This window comes from Podarcis melisellensis (assembly GCF_964234715.1).
Source record: "Podarcis melisellensis genome assembly, chromosome: 12".
Taxonomy (NCBI): Eukaryota; Metazoa; Chordata; class Lepidosauria; order Squamata; family Lacertidae; genus Podarcis; species Podarcis melisellensis.
In genome coordinates, this window is record NC_138544.1 from 4977657 (window position 1) to 5000671 (window position 23015).

At 42.5% G+C, this 23015-nt stretch overlaps 1 protein-coding gene and 1 long non-coding RNA gene across 3 annotated transcripts in view; one reads left to right on the top strand and one right to left on the bottom strand.

Moving 5' to 3' along the window:
* POU6F2 (POU class 6 homeobox 2) overlaps window positions 1–23015 on the bottom strand; it is a 305380-nt gene that overhangs the window by 142965 nt on the left and 139400 nt on the right. For both annotated transcript variants that reach the window (XM_081931098.1, XM_081931099.1), the window contains exons 3-4: window positions 6631–6722; window positions 2341–2569 (exon numbers count right to left, since the gene is read on the bottom strand). In XM_081931098.1, the coding sequence (XP_081787224.1) occupies window positions 2341–2569; window positions 6631–6722 (321 nt within the window). The remainder of the gene's footprint in view (window positions 1–2340; window positions 2570–6630; window positions 6723–23015) is intronic.
* LOC309380965 lies at window positions 1419–22345 on the top strand. Its single transcript, XR_014173235.1, has 3 exons — window positions 1419–1495; window positions 11267–11311; window positions 22260–22345. It is a non-coding gene; the product is annotated as an uncharacterized lncRNA (long non-coding RNA).

Genomic DNA, 23015 nt, shown 5'->3' on the forward strand with positions numbered 1-23015 from the left:
TGTGAAAATTTCGCCTGCGCCCAATTTTGGACCAAAAAATATTTGAAAATGAATTTGAGGTTATCTCATGGGTGTCTACACAGAAAATGTTTTTGAAGAAAATCTGAGTCGTGAGAGCACGGTCAAGTACAGTCCGGAGCCCCAGATGCTCGACGAAAGGGACGCTCGACAAAGCGCCACTCTGCGCATGCGCAAAGTGCGATTTATCGCTTCTGTGCATGCGGCAAACCTGGAAGTAACCCATTCTGGTACTTCAGGGTTTGCTGCAGACGTTCAATGAAATGGACCCTAAACGGGGTGGACTCAAAACGAGGTACGACTGTATTAAATTCAGGTCATTTGACGTGGAATGACCCTAATAGCTTACCCTCTTATGTATGCACAGTGGGGGGGGGGGCAAATATGATCCAAAAACAGAGAGGCAACACTGTCAAGGAACTGCCATTGGAACAGGGAAAGGAGGTAGAGGGGCCGTTGGGATACAGGAATCCTCCAAAAGTCTTGCGAAACAGTCCCTCTTCGTGTGGTGGGGAAAGCCACGCCTCCAGTGGGGAAGAGGGAAAGGGATCAGGGGATGCTACTGGGAACCCCAGCACCGCTCCTGGTCAAGCCAGCCAGGAGGGAAGCACGCCTCTTCCATTGCCCACCTTGCGCAGAGGGGTAAAGCACACAGAAGGAAGAAAAAGGCTGGGGGTGACAAAGTTCTTATGTTGGGGACAAAACTGGAAAAAGCCACTCCTGGATTCTGCTAGCGATTGAGGCAGACGTGAACTTTGGGGTTCCGCCCTGTAAATAGTTTTTGCACCAAATAAAACCTGCAAAAGACAGGTTGGAGTCCTGCCTGGTTACTCGCGAGCAACCACCCCTGCCATCTGACACAACACATTTCAACTGCAAGAGAGCAGGGAAAGAAATGTTCTGCACCCAGAATGGCACTGACAGGGACGTGGAGAGGGGAGGATGGTCTCTGCTCCAGACTCCCGTGGTGTGGATGTAACCATGGAGGTGCAGTGTAAGTACTCTGGCCCATTTTGTCGCCTTGCCCTGTCTGATTGGAGCAGGTGGGGCACCCAAGGAGCTGCTGCCACCTGAGGCAGCCGCCTCAGCCTGCCTAAGAGCTGAGCTGGTTCTTGCATATTAAGGTCACAAAAAACCCTCTTCGAGGTCAGGAATTTTCCACCCAAAACACGCCAACATAATTAAAGCACGCCAACATAATTAGGAATGCTAATACTCAACTGGTCTTAACCAATATGTCTTTTCTGAACTAAACTTGAGCTATAACATGTGCTGTTAGACAAAACAAAAAAAATTCCTTCCAGTATGGCAGACCAACACGGCTACCTATCTGTAACATGTGCTGTTAGAGTTTCAGTGGCCCAAAGGAATGGAAGTAATGAATTCCCTTTTTGAATTCCAGATACTGTTTTTGCATTTGCAAAAGTTTGGTGTGTCAAAACCGACCAACGAAATGAATTTCCAATGTCTCTGTCAGGTATCTCAGTCAACTACTGTAAATCTGAATTCCTCTTAAAAAAATTACGACCTAAAACTGAAAAATTAATTTATTTTATGTCTAAAATTACAATATGTGCCAAAATAATTAAATATTGAAAATTCATATGTTTGCATTTATATGCAAATTTATTTTAAACGAGTTAAAATCCAATTACACAGAAATTAGAAACATACTTAAAAACATGCAAAACCAAAAATCTCTCGATTTTGAGGAGAACAGCTACAATTCAAATGTTATTTCTAGCAAGTTTTCTATTTTTGTTTCAAACTTTACGAATCCTTCCTTCTGATAATTTTTTGAATCAATGGCAATTTACAGTAGTAGATTTTATTCTGTCCCTAAAAAACAACAACAACTAAATTAATCCTTTTGTTCCACAGAGCTCAATCTGATGATGAGGTATGTATACCATATACCATATATAATATTCTGCCCTATACCCAGAGCCCGGAGGTCTCAGGGCAGCTCACAGAACAAAACCAGAACACAAAACCACAAAATATATAACCAAAATAAAAACAACACTACAACAAAATAAAAACTACTCTGCACCCTGTAATCAATGGGGGACCAAATTAACGCTGCGTAGACACTGAAATCAGAGTTTCTAAACATCTCTTGTTACAAGCTCTGCCATTATTTAAGAACTTTAAACCAAATCTACCGAACTCAGTCTACGTGCCTATTTTATAGTTTTGTTTTTCATCCTTTAATTGCCTTCTGTTGTTATGATTGTTCACTCGGTTTTATATACATTATAAAATGAAACAATGAAAACAAACAAACCGGAAAAAGGAAGTGGAATTTCCAATGCGATTTACCTTGTAGATTTTGCAACGGCAAAGTCATGATGCCTCCTGCTGCAGCTGCGGCCACCAGCCCTTGGATGTTGGTGAGATTAGCGGTAGGCAAAGTCAAGACCAGTCCTTGCTGGCCCCCCAACTGACCCGCCATGTTGAAAGGAATAAGGATAGGTTGATTCAGTGCTGGCGTGCCTCCTGGCATCACCCCTGCGACAGCTGAGGCTAGCTGCTGCGCCGTCAGTAGTGGCTGAAAGGAGACGTAATGATCATATTTTAACATATTACAAAATAAAGGCATAACAGCACGGCTGCAGTGGTTTCACTAGAGCAGTGGTTTCCCCCCAACCTGGTGCCCTCCAGATGTTGTTGGACAACTCCCATCAGCCTCAGCCAGCACAGCCAACCTTCAGGTATGACCGGAGTTGCATGTCGAGGTCCCCAAGACACCCCCCAGTAAAACACAATTGACACTTGATTTTAGTTTAAGGATTTTGGCATAATTTTGGCCACAACTTTATTAAAATTGCAAACAATGTGAGTGGTTGCTTAGGCATTGGTTGCAACTATCTGACACTGCACGGGGACAGACTGACATTCGCACGCCCGCAAAGTCAGAAAGGGAAAACATTTTGGGGAGAGAGACGGGACTGGGTACCATGCATCACCTCTCCCCGAATGCTCCCAGGGGCTCTTGCGTGGCCCTAGCCCCTTGCCAGGGGATTCAGACAAAAGCATGGTGAGCCCTTGGGTTCCTTTAACGTAAAACCCTTGCGGCAGCAGCATTTTGGAGGGGCAGGCACAGCCAATCCATGCTCCTCCACCAACCAATCTCTAAACCAATGCCTAACCGCAACCTTACAAGTTGTGACGATTTGCTACGCAGTAGGCAAAAACCAAATGGCACCAGCCAATCAGCCAAATGGACAAAATTCCTACCAGGCCCCTGCCCCAAAAGCAGATGACCCCATGACAGGCATAGCAAGGTCAAGCGAACAACCCTAAATATAGGGAGGGTGGGCTGGTGATCCAATGCGCGCAGCAAAAAGAGAAAGCTCAACGCTGCGCGCAGGATATTTAAAGGCTATGGCTGTCAATCACGAAATGGCAACATTCAAATCTCCCCAGCAACAGAAAGCACATGTTAACAGTGGCCAAACTCCTATCCCGCCCAGCAACAGTGGGTGTCTTGCTAGCCTCCACCGCAACACATGCTCTCCATGAAGGAGAACACACTATGTAGTCTAAAAGCTCTGGTGGACACCATGTTGTGCAAACTGACCCAGAGTCTGTGACTTACTTCTGATTTGTTTTAGATTACTGACTACAATCACAGGGCGTGGGGCCAGCAGCATTTAGAAATGCTGGATCATTTAGATCAGGCACGTCCAACTCCCAAGAGACTGTGATCTACTCACAGTAGACTGGCTGTGATCGACCCATTGTCATTGCCAGAAGTTGTTGAGGTTTTTTTAGGGGAGGGTTGGCCAATGGCGATCACTAAACTTCATACCTGGGACACCTCTGTGATCTACCGGTAGATCACAATCTACCTGTTGGACATGCCTGATTTAGATTAACTAGTTAAAAACACTTTTAATTGACTGAAAAGGTGTCCCAATCAGCCAGCAGTTGTAGATACAGATGATATGGATACAGATATAGATACAGACATTCTTCTTCACTGTGATTAAAAAATATAGCTGGCAAGTGCCTTCTCAAAAGAGGCATTCTCTCTTTTCCATTAAGTTGGGAGGAATGCCTCTTCTAAGACGATGCCTCCTACAAGAAATGTATGTGCCGTCTAAAAACAAAGGAAAAAATGCTCCTGGCACCAGAAACATTGTTTTTACCCATATGCAAGTTTCGCTGATTAATCAACTAAAAGTAATATGAACAATCAATTTCAATTGATAAATTTGCAGCGAGTTTATATAATAATTTATGAAAGGGAAAAATCAGTGCCTGAGAGCTTTCTCAGGCAAAGCTTTCTAGAGAAGGTGTTGATGCACTACAACTTTAATGCGCAAACAGGCTTCCAAGTAAATATTTCGTACTCCATGTGGTCATTGGCCAAATGGGGGCCCCTGGTGGTCTAGGTTTGCCCCGCAGGCCAGAGAGGTTCCAAACCCTTGACGAAAACACTTACTGTAGGTATCCAATGATATTTTAAAATGCAGTAGCTATTTGCCAAATTTGGTGATAATTAAAGCCTTTGTTTAAGATTTGTAAATCACTTTTCAAACAAAATGCTTCCCAAAGCAGTTTAGACACCTCCAGCATACCAGCAAACCCAACTTGACCTAACAACCAAAAATAAGTTTGTTGGCCTGCTTTTTTATACTAACATTCCTTCAGTCATATTCTCAAGGTGGTTTTCAAAAGAACAAAGCAATTAAAATGTAAATACAGGGCTGTTCTTTGTGTTTGCTTTTTGCAGAGGTATTCTGCAACAGTAATAGTGCAATAATAGTACATTAGTAGAGGATTTGTACTGAACATCATTCCACTTTATTAGTTGCTTCCCCAATATGAGCACATTATGGCCACTTAAGAGGGCCGCTCCTGCACTGCTGTGCAACAGAAGTGGCCCAGAAAATAAATTGGAACATCTGTGGCATAAACAGTTACAGGATTTCAGCAGGAAATTACAGGACTCGTATTTATTGGAAACAAAGAAGTATGTCCGCTCCTAAACATTTGCAGGTGCAAACAGTACTAAAAGTGAGATCATATATAACTGTCCCAATGCAAATCATCGCCAAAGCACAACAAAAAGGACATCTGGGTGGACCGACTGTTGTCGCGTAGACAAAATATAACTAAATTTGTAAAAAAAAAAAAAAAACCCAAAAAGCTCAGGAGGTCAATCTATAACCCACATGGAGTTGTTGCTCCACATATACTTTTTATACAGCCTTGAGATCTACAGATGAAGGGTGGCATACAAATTTAATAAATAAAAATAATATAGGTCTGATTTGTGGCAGTGAGGACTGCTCTACAGGCTGCCCCTTCCCATGAGTACGCAGATCTGTTCGGAGATCAGAGGAAGTGTGTTCCTCGTTGCTGCTCTCAGTCTCTCTTTAGGAAATAATACTCTGCTCCTTTACACTCACAAACGCTGATTTGTTGATTTCCTCTGAATTCTTTTCAGTTTCACATCCATAGCATATACTAGACCAGGTCGGGTAATATGGACCCCACCTGTGCTCTGAGCTGCGCCATCTAGAATATAAGTATTGGTTGCTCTTGAAAGGATGGCTTGATTAAACCTAATCACCGAACATTTCCTAAGAAACATAGCCAAACAACTCCTTTGAGCTAGCAGCCACCAGTGGGCAGAACAGCAAAAGCTGCCAACTATAGTTCGGGGGGGGGGGGTGTTGCTACTCTGACTGGCTTTGGCCCTTCCGGGTCATAGACAGAGGTCTTGAGCATCACATGCAACTTGATGGTTTTTGTAAAAAATAAATCAACAATGCCAAGCATTGAACATGGGACCTTTTGGAGGCACAGTTTGTGCTGTACCACTGAGCCAAAGACCCTCCCCAAATATGGAAAGCTTCACGAATCTGCATGTAATCCTTGTGCAGGGGTCGTGCTAAAATTGCTGCATAGTTCAAATTTTAATATAAGTGCTGCCAAAGCAAACACAAATTCTCAGCACCTTTAACAGACTAAAGCTCGAAGGATTCTGAGGAGGAACTTGTGGCAGTTCAAATGGCACCAGCCAAATTAATTCTCCTGTGGAGATATGCTCAGAACCTGGGGGCCAGAAGGTCTGCCAGCTCCCCCCTAGCAGCCTGGCTCCGTCACTTTGTAAACAGAAACCCTTCAAATTTTTACTTAGAACTACAGCACAATCCACATAAATACTTGTTGGCTCCCAACTAGGATAAATGTAATTTGAAACAAAGTCCGTGCGCAACACACACAACTGTCAAACCCAAACTGTTGAATCAAACTTACATTAAAAGTCCATTTAGCAGTTTCACATCAACTCAGGCTGTGTTTAAAGCAGAAGGCTGATGTGAGGCTCCAGTAACCTAAATTAAGGAGCAAAAATCCCTAGCCCAAATCTGAAATTTGGCTTGAAAACTGTACATAGATTTCTATCTTTTTAAAAAATGAGATGAACAAACTCTCTCACACATGCACATACACACACATTTTAAAAATGTTAATTGCTAAGCATACATTTCAAACGACAGCATGCAGCCAAATAATTCTACTTTATCCATTTAGCTGATTGTTAATATTTGCTTTCAGAAAAGCAAATTTTATTTCGAGTCAATGAGAGAAACTGACCTGGGGCCCGACAGGGAACGCTGGATGGGACTGACTGGGTTGGTGCTGATCAGATGTGCTTGTATCAGACAGTGCTGTGTTTCCTCTGGCTCCTGGAATTCAAAGAAAAAGCTCTACCTTAATATCTAGCCTGGGGACTAGCACATTACATTTTGCTGTGATGTCACATAGCATCAAGCTGAAAATGATATGCTAAAGCGGTTTATCAATAACTCAAGCGCTCAAATCACTTATCAGCTGCATAAATTATGCTAACATTCATTCAAGCCAGCCTACTCACTCGGAGGGAGATACGGAAATCTGACAGCAGTGAAACTGAAGCCATCATCAACACAGCTAATGTGGATTGCATTATACATCCATTTACATAAAAAAAAAAAAAATCGCACAAGCTCTCTGCAGGGGAAAGAACCTCTTTTTTTTAATGCTAAAGTGAGCAACAGCTATCCTAATTTCATAGAGCAAGAATTAACTGGGCCAAAGTAAAGTGACTTCTACTGTTTATCTCTGTGAAAGAGTAAAATATCTGTAAAATATCAGGGTGCAAACTAGTGGATCAAAGGCAATTGGACTTTGCACAGATGAAGAGTCAGGGTTTGGGACTAAAAGTCAGCCTAGGCTCTACAAATTTCACAGAACGAGAGACTGGAGGTACTACTTGAGACTAGAGGTACAGGGTCTTTTTAAAATTGTTAAAAATGCCCCAATGGGTAGACAACAGAGGAACATAACAGAAAGAGGGCTAGATTACACTTTCTTACTACATGCAATGTACCATTCATTTGGGGAAGCGTTTCAATTAAGTTACCGTATTTTTCGCTCTATAAGACGCACCAGACCACAAGATGCACCTAGTTTTTGTTTTTGTTTTTTTATAATATTTATTAAATTTTCCAGAATGAAAAGGAAAGATAGAAAGAAGAGAAAAATATAGTTTACACTTAGTATCATTAACATCTTTCCCGGACTCCCCCCCCCCTCCCCCTGTTATATTCCATTTCCCTTAAATTAATTCCACAAATTCTTACCCCGAATTTTAAAGCCTTACTGTAATTTTAAATAACCCATTTATTCCAAATTAATTTAATTAATTTATTTATCTTATTTATCTTATTTAACCATTTCTCCTTATATTTTATATACTTCCCTAAGGTCGACCCCAGTTCCCTTCCACGAATTCCCCTATGTTCAAACAACAAACAAGAAAAAAAGAAAAAAAGAAAAAATATGTAATTTTACAGCCTTTGGGTTCCAAATCCCCCCCCCCCCATTCCCCGATTCCGATCCCCAGAGTTCATCCATCTTCTACTGCCAGATGCACCTAGTTTTTGGAGGAGGAAAACAAGAAAAAAAATATTCTGAATCTCAGAAGCCAGAACAGCAAGAGGGATCGCTGCGCAGCGAAAGCAGCCATCCCTCTTGCTGTTCTGGCTTCTGGGATAGCTGCGCAGCCTGCATTCGCTCCATAAGACGCACACACATTTCCCCTTACTTTTTAGGAGGGAAAAAGTGAATCTAATAGAGCAAAAAATACTCTGCAATTTCCAATTATTTCCATCTTTTTCTAGCAGTTCCCAATATTTTGGCCAATAGGCTTCCATATTGGGTCTTTTTTGGGCCTTAGCTTCCAGAGGTGAAAGCCACCTTGGAGTTTTATTTTCCAATAAGTCTTTATATTTTGTCCAGACATTGAACACTGCTTTTCTGACAATATGGTTCTTAAAGGCCTTATTGATCTTAACCTTATCATACCATAAGTATGCATGCCAACCAAAAGCATTGTCTGCTCTGAATCGTGGTGGGCAGGTGTACCATTGTAGAGGCGGCATTGACTTCAAGGAGTGCACAGCCACAGCCATGGGCACCCCAGCAGCAACAGCGGACGATGCATTCCTGGGAGGCCAGATCTGCCGCCTCATGGAAACTGGCACCCGAGGCAGTTGCCTCACCTTGCCTCGTGGGTGGGCCGGCCCTGCTTCTAAGAGACTTGGAACCAAATCCTTGCTCTGGAACAGACTGCCCCAGTTCCTAAACCTGCCCTCCAAATGCTTTGGACTACAACTCCTATCAATCCCAGCCTGTATGCCTAAAAGGTAAAGGACGCCTGACAATTAAGTCCAGTCGTGAACGACTCTGGGGTTGCAGCACTCATCTCGCTTTACAGGCCGAGGGAGCCGGTGATTGTCCGCTTCCGCAGGCAGTTTTTCCGGGTCAGGTGGCCAGCATGACTAAGCTGCTTCTGGCGAACCACAGCAACGCACGGAAACGCCGTTTACCTTCCCACCAGGGCGGTACCTATTTATCCACTTGCACTTTGACGTGCTTTTGAACTTCTAGGTTGGCAGGAGCTGGGACTGAACAACGGGATCTCACCCCATCACGGGGATTCGAACTGCTGATCTTCTGGTCAGCAAGTCCTAGGCTCTGTGTTTTAACCCACAATAGGAGTCATTTAACCCTTTCCCCACTCAAGACTGAACAACGGGAGCTCACCCTGTCATGGGGATTCAAACCGCCGACCTTCTGATTGGCAAGTCCAAATGGAACAGTGGTTTAAACCATAGCACCACCCACATCCCCAGCCTGTATGCTTGAAGGGTGCCAATCGAGATACTTGGAGGGTATGAAATAGTTATCTGCATGCCACCAAGTTCCTGAAAGAAGACCTATGCAAGCAAGAAGCTGGGCCTCAGCCCGTTGTACCTGGCTGTAGTACCCCCCCCACCTCAACACCTAGTAGTGCTATTGCCAATCAATCTGACCAGAGCCATACTTCCTCTAGCAGCTAAATTGGGGTAGGAATATGTACCCATCTATTGATGCAGTTCAATATCCACTTAGAGATTACATGCACAAAAGCCTGCTTCCAACTTCTTATGCCTCAATAAGTAAGTAGGGGTGTGTGCATTATTTCTGCAGGTGAATGGCTATTAGTAGCAAATAAAAAATAATAATAAATCAATGAAGCAGGAGCCGGACTGTTTATTGTTTCTGGGGCAGGATGCAACACAGGTGCCTGTGTATTCCAGCAACAATTTTTAGGATTTCTGCCAGACAGTTTGGTGTAGATTTTGTTTTCTGTGGTTTTACTGATGGCTATAGAAATGGAATTCTAACTCAACCTTAATAAGATCCTCTCATCCCACCCCACGTTTGTCCTATGAATAGCAAGTGCAAGGCAGTTCAGAACTATTTTATTGCCACGCCATGGTCTGTGAAGGAAAAAAAAAGGGGATCTGATTCTGCCATACTTATAAATTTTAAAGAAGGTATTATCTGCTCATTTAAAACAAATTCTTCTATATATTCTCCAAGGGGACAGACTTATAAATAATGTAGATGTGAAAGAAATACATCACCACATTAAGGTACAAATAAAATAGACTGCTACATATTATTCAATTGACTTCTATCTCTATAGCAATGTGTCAATCTTAACAATATTTTATATGGGGATTAAGCAATAAATGCAGAGAATCATTAGGCAGAAACCTGGGAATCTTATTAATTTGTAATTTAAAAAAAACACAAAAGGAAGTCAGAGAGGCACATTGGTTTGGGAATACTTACAAGTGTTGTATTGAAATTCTTACATTGATTTAGAACAGGTTAATAATAAAAGCATGTTTATGTTTCTATAAAATGAACAGAGCCAACATTGATATCACATTTAATGTTCTTCCTCTCTTTAAAAAAGAAGTTTTTAAATGTATATGAACTCACAGTTGGCTATTACATATTTTTTTTAGGACATAGGAGTCATCAGAACATTAATTTTAAAATAAAACCAGTGCAATTGTACATTCCAGTTCAGGAGACGGGGAGCACACAGTCACCAAAGAACAAACAGATAGAGCCAAAGTTCCACCCAGGATTAAGTGCAATAGCTTAATAGAGGAAAAAGGCATAGTCTTATTGGTATTTGCCACTTAGGGGAAAAAAAATAACACAAAGTAGAAATACTAATACATGCAACCTCTTTAGTATATGGCTTACATATGTTGTGGCAATTTCAACAAATTCATATCCAAATTGCTCAGGTTATGTCTGTCAAAGTGCATGCTGATGTGGCTCAGCGGCTAAGAAAATGAATTGCAAGTCATACAATTCCCTTTTTTGCTTCTGCCATGTTCTCAGTAGAGTCCTCTTCATACAATCTTTGCACATACACAGAATATGTATGGGGTTGGGGGGAGACATGGAATCCCACCAGGAAGCCCCACAATATGTAAGTTTGATTTGTGGGATCACCAGTCTCATATAACCAACATGCTTAAGTCTAATTAATGCATGAAGGGGTTAAAGCCATAGAGTAATCTGTCTTGCCAGGCTTACCTAGGTCACTCCCCCTCACCTTAGGAGAAAATAGGTAATCAAGCTTATTGTTGTACCTCAGTCTACCTGAAAAGCTCAGCCTGTAAAGAGGTCTGAGATGGCTGCTCTAAGCTCAGACTACATGGCGCTTTCAAGTGTTCTTATACCAATAATTTAGAAACTTTCACCTCTGCAATGAAGCCAAGTTTTACTGCCTGTGTTTTCTGACTAATGTATAGAAAAGCTCATGAACTTGACCTTTGGAGATTTTGTAAGTATACCATTTTTAACTTACTAAATGTGTGGTCTTTTTCTATGCTAGGGGAAGAGAAGACTACTTTGGAACTTGCAAGGGCATATTTTAAAGGTCCAATAGCCTATATTTCCATGCTTTACTTTGCTGCTCATTTTATTATTTTAAATCTCTGCTGGGGTTCTCTCACCAACCAGTACTTGCCCCAAACCTAGATCTTGGTATCCAGGAATTCTCCTTTTATACCTGTTTGTTCATTGCCAACCAACACAACTGACAGTCAGGACTTCTTGGGTTTAAATACTGCATAGCCAAATTCTCTCCACATCATCTTAAACCTTCAAAAGAAGCCACGAGTAGTATTGGAGGCAGGTGTCACTCCTCACTGCTCATGTAATGACAATATTCTCCGACTTGCTTCTCTGCTGCTTTCACCCTAAGGATCAGTTTGTACAACGAGAGGTTTTCAGTGAAATAATTGCAACAACCAGGTGAGCTTTGTTTTGCGAAAGGGACCCAAACTGACCCTTTTGGATTGTCTAGTATAGAGTCATAGATTTGGGATAGACATTGAAGGCAACCTATCCACCTCAAGGCTCAGTGCAGGAACCACAGAGCAGGATTCCACTGCATCATCCCTCATGCAGTGGTTCTAGCCCTGCAACAGAAAACATGTCTCCTCCTTGATCTGCATGAAGGTCCTTCAAATGTGATTCACATTAATTCACATATTAATTATCATCTGATGGGCTTGTCGTGTTCTTCTCCATTGATAGGTGCTATAGGCACATGTTCAAAAGGTCGCACCTCTGTCAGTTAAAATATGATGGAAGTTGCCAATTTCAAACTGGTGATCATCATATGAAATACAGTAAATAATAATAATAATAATAATAATAATAATAATAATAATAATAATAATAATATATTATTTATACCCCGCCCATCTGGCTGGGCCTCCCCAGCAACTCTGGGCAGCTTCCATAAAAACCAAAAATACAGTAAAATATCACACGTTAAAAACTTCCCTGTAGAGGGCTGCCTTAGGATGTCTTCTGAATGTCAGGTAGTTGTTTATCGCTTTGACATCTGCTGGAAGGGCGTTCCACAGGGTGGGTGCCACTACCGAGAAGGCCCTCTGCCTGGTTCCCTGTAGCTTTGCTTCTCGCAATGAGGGAACCGCCAGAAGGCCCTCGGCGCTGGACCTCAGCGTCCGGGCAGAATGATGGGGGTGGAGACGCTCCTTCAGGTATACTGGACCGAGGCCGTTTAGGGCTTTAAAGGTCAGCACCAACACTTTGAATTGTGCTCGGAAACATACTGGGAGCCAATGTAGGTCTTTCAAGACGGGTGTTATGTGGTCTCGGCGGCCGCTCCCAGTCACCAGTCTAGCTGCCGCATTCTGGATTAGTTGTAAACACATAATTAGGCAAATCCTTCCTTCTGGGAAAGATAGATGGTAGCAAAGGGCTATTCAGATGTTAACTACCACATTCACATATAATCACTGAGAAAACTGATTCTTCAGGACTTATGCCCATGAAAGATGACAGCATTATTCTGATTATTTACATCAATTGGCCTTGGCAGCATTCCTGTTTTCTCCTGTAATGAAAGTAATGCATGAGCTATGTAAAAATTAGCCCACTATTCATTTCTCAAACAACTTCCTCAATCTGTCTAAAAGTAATGGGCCGGTCCACACGTACTAGTTCAGGGACAACCTACATGGCGCCCTTCAGATGTTATGCACTATTACAACTCCTACAATTGGCCATGCTGGCTCAGGCTGATTGGAATTGTAAGTAAAGGGAATCCTGACCATTAGGTCCAGTCGTGGCCAACTCTGGGGTTGCGGCGCTCATCTCACTTTACTGGCTGAGGGAGCCGGCGTACAGCTTCCGGGTCATGTGGCCAGCATGACTAAGCCGCTTCTGGCGAACCAGAGCAGCGCACAGAAACGCCGTTTACCTTCCCGCTGGAGCGGTACCTATTTATCTACTTGCACTTTGATGTGGTTTCGAACTGCTAGGTTGGCAGGAGCAGGGACCGAGCAACGGGAGCTCACCCAATCGTGGGGATTCGAACTGCCGACCTTTTGATCGGCAAGTCCTAGGCCCTGTGGTTTAACCCACAGTGCCACCCGCGTCCCAAGATTGGAATTGTAGTCCACAGCATTTGGAGGGCAGCACATTTTCCTTCCTCGCTTGATCACTGAGACATCAGGCGATGGCTTTCAAAAGTTATTGAGCCATCAAAGATCAAGCCCCGCATGCAGAGCCGTCATGTGACTTCTTCCTTTAAACCCAGAGTTCGTTAGCTGTGCACCATCAAGTGTCAAACAGTGAAGCAATGCACAGGGTTGTGTGAATCAGCCCCTTGTCTAACTCTGTGTTTCTTAGCACAGTGCAAAAAAAGCCAAAAATCACCTAGTTCATTACCGAACCTAAAGCACGCCCCCCCCAGTGAATTGAAAAATGACTTATTTTATTGTTTAACAGAATATAAACAAATCATTTATTTGGAAGAAAGCAAATAATGTAGAACACCATTTTCAATGCTTATACAAATAAATTACTGTCAGACCTTAACTATCTATAATATTAGTTCCAATAATTTACAAAGTATGTCCATTTTTCAACAGTTCTAGTTTTCTGGTTATTGTTGCACCTTCTATGTAACCCACCCATTGGTTGATTTGTCTAACTCTGTGAGATCTAAACACCTCAATAACCCACACAGTCATGATTATTCCATTTATGAACCCTCGTAATTTTTGCTATCATTAACAGATTCATAATTAGCGATTTTATGAACATCTTATTTTAAAAAAAATAATCCAATGAAATAAAAACCTTGAAGTTTCTGATATTGTGGTCATTACGTTTCCGAGCACAATTCAAAGTGTTGATGCTGACCTTTAAAGCCCGAAACGGCCTTGACCCAGTATCTCTAAAGAAGCATCTCCACCCCCATTGTCCAGCCCAGACACTGAGGTCCAGCTCCAAGGGTCTTCTGGCAGTTCCCTCACTGCGAGAAGTGAGGTTACAGGGAACCAGGCAGAGGGCCTTTTCAGTAGTGGCACCTGCCCTGTGGAACGCCCTCCCATTAGATGTCAAGGAAATAAACAACTATCCAACTTTTAGAAGACATCTGAAGGCAGCCCTGTTTAGGGAAGTTTTTTATGTTTGAAGTTTTATACTATTTTTAGTGTTCTGTTGGGAGACGCCCAGAGTGTCTGGGGAAACGCAGCCAAATGGGCGCGGTATAATAATAATAATAATAATAATAATAATAGGTTTCCAATAATCATGTTCCACCTGGCATGCCCACCACATATGAAGTAAACAATGAGATGCACATAACCAACATTTGTGGCTATGTGAAACGAACAACCCCAATTGAGATACATCTCACTCCAACTTTGTCTTTTTTCAGACAACAGGTAAAAACCCATCTTTTTCACCAAACTTTCAGTGACAGATTTAAAGTCATTTTATGTGTTTTTAATTATGCTATGTATGTAATTTATTAGAATGATGTTAATGCTTTTGTTTGCTACATGTTATGTTTTTATATAATTTAATATAGGATCAATTTCAACGGGATTACTCTGAGTATAGCTTTGTTAACTGTCATTTTAAGTCTAGATCCAATTGTATATTTTTAAAAAAATGTAAAATATTTTTGTCCCATCCATCCTTGATTCGCACCCAAGGCTGTTTATGCAACAAATAAGTTACCAATTATACCAAGTGAATTCAACAACAATAACATTTCTATTATGTCGTCTATGATCTATTCTGTCATATATGATCTAGTTGCAGGGGGTGGGACTAGAGGATCTCTGGGGTCCCTTCGAAGTCCAAAATTCTACAATTTGATTATTCTAATAATAATAATAAAAATCAAGGAAGCCAAACAAACAGAACCACCAGCAGCAAAAAAAAAGCAGCAGGCTAAGATAATGCTCAACCAAACATCCTTTTAAAGACAAGGTACCATAAATGAGAAGTTCTTGCCTCCATTTCCCATCTGCCTAATCTCTAAAATTAAGCATATGTGATGACCAGATTTACACAGAAGAAGGCAATCCTTCTTCTGGGTTCAGATGTTCGAGGTGTTAATGCCAAAACCAGAACTCTGAACTGTTCTCAGAAACAGCTATGATAAAATTTCAACAAGCAATTTGGGGGGAAGATTCAGAACAAGATTCTTGAATATATTCTAGACCTTTAAAAAGGAACTTATTTTTAAAGCATGTCCTTTGGATACTTTTTGCACCTCACAATTATAACCAGAGACACAGCTGCTATGAAGGCAGAATTTAAAATATGTGGGACCCTGCATACATTCTGCTTTTCACAGAGGTATTTTAGCATGGAATTTGGCATAACCTTAAATGGCTGTACTTCCCAGTGCACAATATTCAAGAGGACTCTGGTTTGAAACTCAGCACCTGATTTGTCCAGCTCTTTTTCCGAGCCTGTTTAGCAATGCCTGGGAAACAGCATACAATTTCATGTGTATGAATGAGGCTTTACACAGCCTCAATATGAGATTATTCATGCTGGCTTTTCCAGGATCAAAGAGGGATGTATCCTCCCAACACCTGTATCTCTTTCACTCATGCACTTGTACTTCACTTAGCCTCATAGGCCCACCTCCTAAGCTACTCACCGTATAGGAATTGCACCAGAAACAGGTTTTGCTTGAAAACCAGAAGAATGGCCAGAAGAAGAATTGTGAGTTAAGAACCAAGAAAATGCAGCAAAGCAAGAATTTCAATCTGGCTGGGAGCTCCATTGCATCCAGCAGCCATGGTGAAAATTTATTCTCTGCCATTTATTACTGTCTGTGAGAGCATAGGTGAAAACACCCAAGAATGAAAACCAGAGCCACAAAACATTCAGATAAGGCCATGATTCTTTGTTTACTTGCAGTGCTCTCTATAATGAGCCAGATGGGAAGTATTTTCTATAGGAGAAGGAAAACTGATTCTAAAACTCTGCTGCCTTGCAGGACATCTTTGGGAGAAGAAAAGGCTAAGTAAACCCTACATAAATCTAGAGTCTAAAATGTCTGGATGGTGCTTTTTATACCTCCTTCCAGCAACTCCTGCAGACAGGCTGGTGCCAAATGTATCGGTCTGCTTTTCCTTTAACAACATCAGTGAGGCTGAGAAGGGGGTCTTGTCCTCTGGGTACCGCCAGAGGTGCACTCCATTGTCTCTCAAGAGAAACAGATGCCAACAATGAAAACTACAATAATAGTTACTATTATTTGGTACTTAACAAGGTAAAGGATGCCTGACAGTTAAGTCCAGTTGTGAACGACTCTGGGGTTGTGGCGCTCATCTTGCTTTACTGGCCGAGGGAGCCGGCATTTGTCCGCAGACAGTTTTTCCAAGCCATGTGGCCAGCATGACTAATCTGCTTCTGGCGAAACCAGAGCAGCGCACGGAAACACCATTTATCGATACCTATTTATCTACTTGCACTTTGACGTGCTTTTGAACTGCTAGGTTGGCAGGAGCTCAGACAGAGAAACGGGAGCTCACCCCGTGGCGGGGATTCAAACCGTCGACCTTCTGATCGGCAAGCCCTAGGCTCTGTGGTTTAACCCACAACACCATCCACGTCCCCTATTTGCTACTTAGACATCAACAGTTGAAGCCTCAAATTTGTTGCTGTCCCCTCTTCCTGAGCAAAGAAACCCCTCTACAGCTGCTTGATCAAGTCATAGCCACCACTATGGGCTGCTTTGACTTATTCTGGCTGCTTATATACGAAACTGCTTGGAGTGGTCACTTAGCTGTGTTTCTCCCTAACACCTGAATGTTAGGGAGAATGGAGAGGCCAACCAGTGCTTGGACGGAGTGGCAAGATGGATGAGAAAGAACATGCTGAGTTGAATCCTAGCAAGAGAGAGGCACTGTGGGTAAATGGTTCCCATGTCTGAGAACCCCTGGATGGGATTGCCAGACCCCTAAAGGAGAACGTTCTCTATCTGAGAGGGTTCTGGATCCAGCTTTGTCACTGGAGGCCAAGGTAGCCCCAGCAACTAGAAGTATCTTTCACCTGTTGGTACATCAGCTGCGACATTCCTGGACCAGGAAAACTTGGCCATCGTAATTCATGCATTGGCTACACACACACACACACACACACACACACCCTAGCATGCCAGTGCAATGTGCATCGCAACACAGCTCCACTCCATCTCTCTTCCAGTGTGGTGTAATGGTTAAGAGCGGTAGTCTCGTAATCTGGGGAACCGGGTTCGTGTCTCCACTCCTCCACATGCAGCTGCTGGGTGACCTTGGGCTAGTCACACTTCTCTGAAGTCTCTCAGCCCCACTCACCTCACAGAGTGTTTGTTGTGGGGGAGGAAGGGAAAGGAGAATGTTAGCCGCTTTGAGACTCCTTAAAGGGAGTGAAAGGCGGGATATCAAATCCAAACTCTTCTTCTTCTTCTTCTATTTAGAGGCTGATGCAAGCCTTACATCCATACTGAGCACAGGGGAAACGAAGGAGAGCTATTCTCGGGATGATCCTGTATGCTAGACATTATCAAATTAAAATGTCCCTGAATGCACCAAGCATTCAACAAACCAGATTCAATCTTTACTGGTTGGAAACTAAAGAGGACCCTCTACTTTTATCATTTAGGCCAATCCCAGCTTCCTGGCAATTTGAACTATGTGATACACATTTTTTTCACATCCACACTTAACACTTTTAGGTGTTCAGCAACCCCTTTGCTAATTACTTTTTCGTTCTCTCATTTCCACGCAGCAGTCTATTATTTACATTTCCAACCCCACATCTTGATTTATACAGTTTTGCAAAATAAAAATGCATGTTCATATTGGAGCATCTTGTATTTTTACACTCTAAATGAGAGCTGAGAAGCAAGGTCACTGCATGAAATGGGAAGAGAGATCATGGTAAAATCATGTTCCTTATTTAAAATAAGCTGACGCCCCTTCCCCCCGCCTCTCCCCGCCACCCCCACCGCCCTGAACGGTGCACAAAGATCCCTCCGTTAATGGTGCATGCATCTTTTATGAACTGGACCATGCCCATTGTGGGTTGTAGTTCCTTTGCTACTGAATGCATTAGCACACATATAATCATATTAAGGTCACAAAGACTCTATCAATTTTCTACGAATTCATACAATATTTCTTTTGCTGTTAGCACTGCTGAATATAGTGGTGATAAAGGTTGCCTATTAGAAGATGGACAGTTGAACACATTATTATTTTATGTTGGACAGCTGATCCCTAACTAAACAGGGCAGAAGACGCTCTAAATTAAACTTCCTTTCTTTCTATTCTTGCATCCTTACTAAATGCCAAAGGGGGAGTATGTTAAAAGAACATCTATTATTTGGAGCAACTGCTACTATTTGCCTTTAAAAAAATATCACTAGCCATCAATTTCTCATGAGGTTCTTCACTTAATTTATATAGGTTTTCATCTGATTATAAAGTAGAAACGATTTTATCTTTAAGCAGAGTTGTAATCCATGTTGTAATCCTTGCAGGGTTTACTAATCCCAAATGTTGACCAGGCTCATCTCCCAAGATTAGTTTCTCTTACTTAAAAATAATAATACACCCAGTAGATCTAACCTACTGATCTGCCATTTAGCCTCAACAATCAGAAAACATTGGAATCGGTCTTTCATAACTCTTTACCTAGAACCATAAGTTTCAGAAATTTGCAAAAGCCAAGGAATGCTGAGATTCTTTCTAGACTCCCTTATTGGTTTCCAAATAGGGTTGCCACCTTTGTTCTGGCAAAATATAGGACAGGATGGCAGGGGCTGGGGGCAAACCCCCCCATATTGAAATGACATCAAAGTAATCCATTAAAATCTATTGCAGCCTAACCCGATGGCCCCTCTGGAATTTGTTGCACCCACACATGAATTTGTAAACTTGTCTGTGCCTTGCTACCCAGGGCTTAAATGGACGACCTAGAGGGGGGCATATTCTGATGTGGGGATGAACTATGTTCCACATATTAAATTTATGAAGGAGAGAAAATAATTAGGGGGCAGTGGGGAGGGCAAGCCTTGTGGGAAGATACTTCTCCCCCCAGCCTCCTCTTTCAGATATCATGTGGGGCTTCTGGGCTACACTGACACAAAACCACTTGTTTCTAGAGACTCAGAACTTGTAGTTCTCTGAGGAGCAGGGCCCAGCACTCCCAGGCTGCAGCTCTGCAGATGGCCACCTTCACCCAGCCAAAGCTTCAGGGAACTGGAAGCAACAACCTGAAAACCTTGCCCTGATTTGTTCCTCTTTAGGGGTGGGATGAGGAGAGGGAGTGAGGAGAAAAATGGAAAGGAAGGAAGTGAGAGGTGGAGAGAGAGAGAGAACAGCAGAATACAAACTATATCCTATATTGAATCAATGCAGGGCATAGAATTTTACACTGAAATAATGGACAATCCTGTATTATACAGGACAAGTGGCAACCCTGTTCCCAGGGCAAACAGGCGTCAGCACTGAGAACCATGATCTTAGAGCAGGGGTAGGCAAACTAATGCTTTTGAATTCTGGTGCTGGAAGAGACTTTGGAGAGTCCCATGGACTGCAAGAAGATCAAACCTCTCCATTCTGAAGGAAATCAACCCTGAGTGCTCACTGGAAGGACAGATCGTGAAGCTGAGGCTCCAAGACTTTGGCCACCTCAGGAGAAGAGAACATTCCCTGGAAAAAACCCTGATGTTGGGAAAGATGGAGGGCACAAGGAGAAGGGGACGACAGAGGACGAGATGGTTGGATAGTGTTCTCGAAGCTACCAGCATGAGTTTGACCAAACTGCAGGAGGCAGTGGATGACAGGAGTGCCTGGCGTGCTCTGGTCCATGGGGTCACGAAGAGTCGGACACGACTAAACAACAACAACAACAAGGCAACCTAAGGCCCAGGGGCTGGATCCGGCCCAATCGCCTTCTCAATCCGGCCTGCGGAGGGTCCTGGAATCAGTGTGTTTTTACATGAGTAAGATGTGTGCTTTTATTTAAAATGCATCTCTGGGTTATTTGTGGGGCATAGGAAATCGTTCTTTTTTTCTTACCAAAATATAGTCTGGCCCCCACAAGGTATGAGGAACAGTGGACTGCTCCCCTGCTGGAAAAGTTTGCTGACCCCTGTCTTAGCGCAATGAAGCAAGATTGCATTTCCCCTCCTCAAAATTATGACCATTCCTTTATCAAACTGCAACCTTTTACTCAAGTGGCTGGGAAGGTTATATATATATTATTCAACCAACCGCTAGAACACAGAACTTAATTAAGTTTGGGTTCTCTGGACTATTTGCATTTATTTCCAAATATTTGCATTTATTTACACATACTCTACTTGTGAATCCCCCTTGGAAACAAATTACATTGCTCCCACACCAGTTCTTTAGGGTGGCAGCTAGCCCCCAAGTTGCTTTAAACTCAGCTCCTTGTGACTTTCTCAATCCCGCTCTCAATCTGGGATGCGTTGTTCTTTTCACACACAGAGAGACACCCCCACCCCACCCTGCCCCCACCCCTTGCTAGAGGGCTGAAATCTGGATGAGTCATCTTTTTTGACCATCACCTAGCCTTCTGGAGCCATATTAGCTCCCATGGAGACCCAGCAACTGAATTTTAAACGCCATATTTTTGTCAAATCCAGGTGCTGCCTCAGGTTGACCCACACAAGGGCAACCCACCCTGATAATCCCAGAAATCTGATAGGGAACCCACAACAAGCCCTTTTGGAGTCAGAAGGTAGAGTGGGCTTGCTTAAATCAACAGATAAAATAAACAAAGTACTCATGGGTAAAAACGCAAGTCCATGCTTGAAATGGCGCCTGCGGCGACAGTGGGGGAGCTTATTCATAAGGAATCCATTCTGCTAAGACCCAAATCACTATCAATTCAGCTACTTCAGATTTTGGATCTGAAGCCCCAAAGCTGCTCACAGGAAGCATGAATCAAGATACTAGCTTAGAAGCCAATGAGCAAGCTTAAAACAAACCAAACTATTTAATTGGTAGAAGGGTTAGGAGTGCAGAAGAGGGGCTCTACCCTGAAAAAAAATTAGCATCTTTTCATTACTGAGTTGTGTTTTCACCAGATTGTGTTAAGCTGTGAGAGCAGATAAGAGATGGTGCTTTATGAAACTCTCTCTCTTGGTACTTAGTCCACTATTCTGGTCTTGCTTCCAGCAGCGTTTTTGACAATTTCCTACTCTGCTCTGCGGTTTTTATGCAGCCCTACGGGGCGGCTGAATCAAGTGTCTCATTACAGGTTGTTCAGTTGCTCAGACTTTGCTGAGACTCTTAAAAGAGTAGCCCCACAGAGAGGCATACAGTAGGAGCCAAGCAGTGAGCTAAGGGGATGACAGCAGTTTTGGTCTGTAGACATAAGGCCAGGCTTTAAGATCAGATGAAATTACAAGCGGAAAAAGAAAGAATAAAAATAGAAAAACCCTGCTACAAATGAACATGCATATGGCATGCATTGTGAAATGTTTGTGTTTGCAAAAATTCTGATACACCCAGCCCCCCTCGGCAAGACCTCAACAGCATGATACCTATAGCAAAGATCTCATGAAATGTCTCAGCAGGGCAAGTTATTATTTCAAATGAGAGCATTGGCTTCTATCAGTAGCAACTCGTGGTATATTTGTGGCTGAAGATTGTGTGTGTTTTTGACGGAAATTAACCTGTGATTCTGTTTGCAATACAAAACCCACCAAAGGAAATGGCTGTGACAGAGCTTGACAAAGGATTCCCATATCATGTCAATTTAGCTATACTGATGCAGTTCCTAGGGAAATAGTTCACATGCCTGGTTTGAGAATATGAAAAGCAACACGCACCCCCATACAACATGTCTGTTCTAAACTCAAGAAGAAAATATGTACTGAATGAAGAAAATTAATGCTAATCTGTGTTTAAATATCGGGGAAACTGGAATTAATAAATTGAGGAACAGAAGTATTAGATCTTAAGGCAGCATAGATTCAAGAACAGAAAATGTAATAAAATATATTGTCTGATCTACAGGAAAATCAAGAAGATGTAGGAATTTTTACATATCAGCCCATGAAAATACTTACCTAACAAATAAGTATGAGTTCAATAGGACTTAATCTCAAGAAAGTGTGAACTGGATTACAGCCTCAGATTGATTCACTCTGATTGCTTTTATAATGCATAAAACTTGGTGACATGCTGAAAGATCATCTCCAAACATCTTCTTTATGGCAAAACCTTTCCATAATAACATGCTGTGCGGATAGCATGTATGCAAAACAATTCAGGTCACCTACTGAGTCAAAAGTGACTGACAACTGGCAACTGAAAATGGCCAGGCTGTTCAATACCTACCAATCTTTCAGAGGCAAAATTAGGCGCACTGGTTCTCCCCTGTTCTCACACCAAATCATGTGGCTTCCGTTTACCTTTCCCCCTTCTCTGCCTACACTCAATTGCTATGAACAGCCTGTCTACTCCTGCAGCCTTTCGAAGCAGGCTGCGCTAGTAGAGTATTGGCCATAACAGTTTCCTATTTATTAAAATAATTGTGGGTACGGAACCCTTAATCTTACAATGGATTTATTTCTTGCATTTATAGCTCACCTTTTCCTCCAAGGAGCTCACAGTTGCATACATGGTTCACCATCTGACCTATCTTAATCCCCACAACAAGGGGGGTAGGGAAGGCTAAGAGGCAAGTCACTGGCCCAAGGTGAGCTTCATGGCCAAGTGGAGATTTGAACCCTGCTCTCCCAGGTCCTAGTCCAGTACTCTAACCACAAT